Source organism: Mustela nivalis, assembly GCF_964662115.1.
Source record: "Mustela nivalis genome assembly, chromosome: 7".
Taxonomy (NCBI): domain Eukaryota; kingdom Metazoa; phylum Chordata; class Mammalia; order Carnivora; family Mustelidae; genus Mustela; species Mustela nivalis.
In genome coordinates, this window is record NC_139026.1 from 53,381,130 (window position 1) to 53,387,129 (window position 6,000).

The window sequence follows — 6,000 nt, forward strand, 5'->3', positions numbered from 1 at the left end:
ACATACACAAAATATATGATCCCATTTATGTGAAGTATCTAAAGCAGCGAAACTGATAGATACGGAAGTAGGATGGTGATTATTAAGGCTTGACAGGTACATGGAGCAGGGGAATTATTGTTCAAGGAATATTGAATTCCAGCTTCACAAGGTGAAAAGTTCTAGGGATCCGTTGGGCTCAATGTGAATATAGTGAGCTCCCTAAGCTGTATGCTTAAAGATGGTGAAGATGCATATATATAGTTAAATGTAACACAAGGTGTGAGATAGTGTATGATTCCCACTATATGCCAGTCTGGAGAAATGAAAACTATAGAGATAGTGAAAAGATCAGTACTTGACAAGGTTTAGCAGGGAAAGAAGGATGGATAGGTGAAACGCAGAGGATTTTTAAGGCACTGAAACTATTCTGTATAACTCCATAATGGTTTAGCACGTCATTACATATTTCTCCAAACTCATAAAATGCACAATATCAAGAGGAAATTTTAAAGTGTACTATGGTCTTTGGGTGATAAAAATGTGTCATTATAGGTTTATCAATTGTAGCAAATAAATAACTCTACTGAGGGATATCGAAAGTGAGGGAGTCTGTGCACTATGCATGCATAGATACAGACAGTAGGGGAATACGGGAAATCTCTGTCTTGTCTGAGTTTTGCTGTAAACCATTTTTTTTTAATATGGGTAATGTCAATATGGTAAATTTCATGTTATGTGGTTTGGTTGCAGGAACTCAAAAAAAACAAAAACAAAACAAAACAGAAGGCAAACAAACATAAAGAGGTCTTGACAGCAGTGAGAGAAAAACTTGTCATTACATTTAGGAAAATAACAATATGGTCGATGGATGAGTTTTCACCAGAAACAATGAAAAATGAAAGAGAGGGAATGTCAAATTCAGAGTTAATAGTACAAAAAACAAAAACAAAAACTTCCTCCTCACACAAAAGAAATCTAAAGCAAAATAAGATAAAACAAAAAATCTTGTCAAGCAAGAATTATAAATTCAGCAAAACATTGTCAAAAAAAGAAGGTACATAAGGCCCCATGACAAACTTGAAACAAGAGAATTTCATCTTGGTAGACCTGTCTTCCCAAAATATTCTTCAAGCTGAAAGTAGATGATGCTAGATTGTCACACAAACCTACAGCAATGAATAAAGAATAGTAGAAATGGTAAACCTGTGGTAATTTAATAATCTGTATGTGTATTTTCCTTTTGGAATTGCTTTTGAAGATAAGATTATTTAAAGTCATTGTTATTATTGTTATATCATTATATCATACACTTGGATCTATACCATTTACGGATGCAAACTTGTGTTGGCATACAGGCACATGGTGTGGGTGAGGGAGGAAGAAAACTTTTTTTTTTTTAAAGATTTTATTTATTTATTTGAAAGAGGGAAATCACAAGTAGGCAGAGAGGCAGGCAGAGAGAGAGGAAGGGAAGCAGGCCCCCTGCTGAGCAGAGAGCCCGATGTGGGACTCGATCCCAGGGCCCTGGAATCACGACCTGAGCCGAAGGCAGCGGCTTAACCCACTGAGCCACCCAGGCGTCCCTGAAAAAAACATTTTTTTAAGTATTTATTAATTTCTGTGGTGCACATTCCCCAGAAATGCTTCATTTCACATCACCAATGTGAAATCATGAATACAGTGTAGGAAAAAATACACGTAATTGGTGTTCAAATCAATGCTAGGTGGCTTCAGTATGACATTGTTTAGAAGTACAGATTCCCCTTTCTATCTGAAAGAATGTTCCTATGAAATCTTTCCTGAGCTGAAATGGTGTAAATTGAAGAAGCAATTACCATTAATTGGAATTAATGGAATTAATTAATTGGAATTAAATGGAAAAGTTGCTGAGTATTCTCCAATCTAAAAAATAATCTCTTGGGGTATTCTGATATTTTATGACACATCTTGCTAATGGATGCACAAAATAAATTGAGATGAAGCATAGACCTTCAAAAACATGGTTGAAAGCTATGCTTGATACTGAGATGCTAAGTATATTTTCTGAGGAAGGAACGTGATGGGGCCACTTTAACTGCTTGGGTCATGTGCTGCCTCTATAACAGCAAACCCAGCACTGAACACAATTTTCACATCGGGTTCTCTGTTCCCCGGGGAGTCTACCTCCTCCTCTCTCTCTGCCTGCTCTCTGCCTACTTGTGACTGTCTGTCAAATAAATTAAAAAAAATTATATATATATCACATTATATATACCACACATTACGTAAAGTAGGCCAGAGATTTCTTTGAACACTAAAAGTATGATCCATAAAAGAAGAAATTGATGAAATGTAATTCATCAGGACAATTTCTACTCTTTGGAGAGAAAAGAAAGATAAATCATAGACTTCAGAGGATATATTTACAAATCATACATCTAATAAAAGACTTGCTGCCAGGATACTACAAATCAGATACTACAAATCTGATACTACAAATCAGATTTCCTGTTCTGGAAAGACAGAGAAAAAAAACTTTTTGCTATTCCTCCAACTAAATAGAGCTAAAACCCCTGGACATTACATACAGGACAACATAGACTCAGAAAGATGATGAGAAAGCTGACAGAAATCAGCAGTCTGGGCATGAGGAATGACATGGTTTGAGCGCCCTGGAATATCTCTTTCCCTCACATGTCCCAGACTGGTGCCAGAGAGGTTGGCAACCCACAGATACCAATGGGGACAGACAAAAGTCCAAAACGCATTTTTTCTCTCCAGTCGAAATAACAAGGAAAAGACATGCTAGGAAAAGGGAAAATTTTTGGTCACTGAATGCATTATTCTAATCAAAAACCTTTGACTATCCAGCAAAAATATCACTCAGGAACGCTGGGGAAATAGACATTCTGCGATAAAGGAGAACTATGAAAATGTGTCACCACCAGACCTGCTCTGAAAGAATTGATAAAGGGGATTATCTAAAGAGAAATTAAACAATAAAGGGAGGAATCTTGGATCATCAAGAAGAAAGAAAGATTAAAACTTTCATTAGCTTCAATGGACTTCCTTTCACCTCTGTGTCATAAATTATTTGATAGTTGAAGCAAAATATTAATATCCATGTGATTCTCAATGTAAGTAGAGAAATATTTAGGAAAATTATAAGTAGGACACAGTAAAGAAAGGTAAGTTTCTGTATTTTACTTAAAGTGCTATGGGTTGTGATAGACTGTAGAATGTGATATATGTGTATCTGATAATCTATATAAAGATTCTATATAAAAATTCTATATAAAATTCTATATATATTCTATATATAAAATTCTATATAAAATCTATATAACATTTTTAATACCTTTATGATTTATATGAAGTAGAATAGAGCATATGTGACATATATATGTTTATATATATATATATATATAAAGTCATTTATGAAGAAAAGATCTACTTTGGTATAAATTATACTCTACAATTAGGTAATGATGTAGAAAAGTGTAATCTTTAATTTTTCTCACAGCATCACAAACAGAGCTTCACAAAAAATAAATTCCCAAATGGTCATAAACTCTATTTAAGGGTTAAAAAATAAAAAAGAATAAAGAAATAAAGAAAAATAGAGAAATCCTAGAGAATAAGATAGGAAATTATATTCATGTACTTTGACTAACTTCTGAAATAGGTCCAAAACAATCACCAAAATTGTAAATTGAACTAGAGTAACATTAATAAATTTTCTCATTAAAAGAATCCAATTTCAGGGGCGCCTGGGTGGCTCAGTGGGTTAAGCCGCTGCCTTCGGCTCAGGTCATGATCTCAGAGTCCTGGGATCGAGTCCCACATCGGGCTCTCTGCTCAGCAGGGAGCCTGCTTCCCTCTCTCTCTCTCTGCCTGCCTCTTTACCTACCTGTGATCTCTCTCTGTCAAATAAATAAGTAAAATCTTAAAAAAAAAAAGAATCCAATTTCAGAGTAAAAATGAAAGTCACAGAGTAAAAAATCTATTTGCATCTTATAAACTCAGAAATGAGCTCATATCCAAAATATGACAAGAACTGGAAACATTTGAAATCTTACCAGGTCCTCTTCATCTATGGAGAGCAAGGTAGAGTTATTGGAAGCACAGAACATCAAACTCTCATTCCATGGTTTTCCTTCAGTGTTAATGTAATAGCAATTGTTGGAGTACGTAATCCACTCCTTTGGACAATGCCCACAATGATTAGCTAAAGAAAGATCATGAGATATCATCCAAAAGAATCTTGAATATTAACAAATTCAAATTAATTTACATACTCACATATATATACACATATGTGTGCATAATACATCCATGTACTCTCACGGGATGGTATAAATAGAACAAAATATGCTTACACACACTCAACAGAGAATGGTTAGCCGATCATCGTCTACATTATGTGTTCATATAAAGCAAGTACACAAGAATATTCATCTCTACATGTCTTGAGAGTCACTGAAGGAAGCAACTATTTTAGAATAGTAAAATGATTTATCTCTTATGTTATAGCAGGAGGAAATTTGAGGCAATTGGTAATAATGGATATGGGGATTTAAATGATTATTTCCTCAGATTGTTGTATTAGAATAAGCAGTCTCCTATAATCATTACTTCTGAAAGTTTATTAGATGATTTTCTGATTTATTTTCCCCAAAAGAATCTATTATCATCTTTTTCTAGCCTAAGATAGAGATAAAATAGAAACTATAATAATATTAGAATTTTTAAAATGATTCTGTACCTTTTGAGATCCTTGTTTCCCAGGATGTTTGGTTCTGCTCTGGTCGTTTAGTAGCTAGAAAAATTAAAGCAATCTTCATACGTACTTAATATTAAACCAAATAAATCATAATGATTTGAGTTTTTTAGTTTGAAATTTGGTGTATTGTTTAGAATTACAAAACTCCATAATAAAATGGATTTTAGCCCATTAAGTAGGTAATGAACATGTGGGGAAAATGTTTCCAAAGCCTAAAGAAGCAAATCTCACTATTTCTTATAATACTTGGTTTATGCAATCTCAAGAATTAATTTGTGTATTTCTCAATCAGGTCTCTGCTATAACTTGTCTTTGAGTTATGAAATCTGAGCAAATTTTAATACTCTCTACATTATTGTTATTTCTAATGTCACAAAAGCAAAATAAGCTTTCCAAACTTAGAACATATATGCATTAAAATGAGATAATTCAATTCCATAATGTTACATAGTATTTCCAGGCACTGATGATCATTGAAGTGAAAAATTCCCTTGTAGACATTCAAACATTACTCACAGGGAATAACAGCTATTGTGACCACAGTGGATGTCAAGACAAGGCAGATGATTCCCAGGATGCCAGCAATGAGCTTCCCTGGACATGAAGATAAGTAATAGAAGGAGAATTGAAAACACTGAGAAAGGATGGGCAGTAACAATCCTTTAAAAAAATAATATATGAGAGAACCAACGATGTTCAGGGAATCACATATGAAACTTGCACCCCAATCCGTATCTACCATTATAATCTTTTCTCAGAATATACCATTGCAGTTGCAGTAAATATATTACCCTAAGAGATATGGGAAAGACTCAGTATGCAATGGCTGAACAAATTTAGTCTTCAGATTTCCATTACAATACCATATTCCAGCTGCACACACAGATCCTCACAAATGAAAAATATGGGATATCATTCCCTACTCATTCTCTACGCCCCTGCATCCCAACTGCATATAATAGCACACTTATACCGAGTATGTATTAAATGTTTTACCTTTGCAGGGGGTTTTCTTGTTCCCTTGAAGGTCCTGAGAAGCATTTTCAAGATTTAATTCTGCATATGTTATTTCCTGCTCAATTTTTGAAGTGGAGCTTTTAGTGCCCTTAGCTTTCACTTGCTGTCTTCTTGAACCCTTAACCTGACTGAGTTCTGCATAGGTAACTCCTTGGTTATTCATCTCTGCAGCTGCGTGGTGTCAGGCACAGGGCTGAGTGGGACTGTACTGAAGGACTTGATGAAGAGTGTATGCGATG

The 6,000-nt window shown here is 34.6% G+C and overlaps 1 protein-coding gene across 2 annotated transcripts in view; it reads right to left on the bottom strand.

Annotated features, from left to right (window-relative positions):
* Positions 1–6,000, bottom strand: part of LOC309868405 (NKG2-A/NKG2-B type II integral membrane protein-like) — a 31,769-nt gene extending 25,769 nt beyond the window's left edge. Inside the window, exons 1-4 of one of the 2 annotated variants that reach the window (XM_082738251.1) lie at positions 5,741–6,000; positions 5,261–5,338; positions 4,727–4,780; positions 4,041–4,189 (exon numbers count right to left, since the gene is read on the bottom strand). In XM_082738251.1, the coding sequence (XP_082594377.1) occupies positions 4,041–4,189; positions 4,727–4,780; positions 5,261–5,338; positions 5,741–5,924 (465 nt within the window). In that variant the 5' untranslated portion in view covers positions 5,925–6,000. The remainder of the gene's footprint in view (positions 1–4,040; positions 4,190–4,726; positions 4,781–5,260; positions 5,339–5,740) is intronic. The other variant, XM_082738250.1, reaches the window with a different exon arrangement.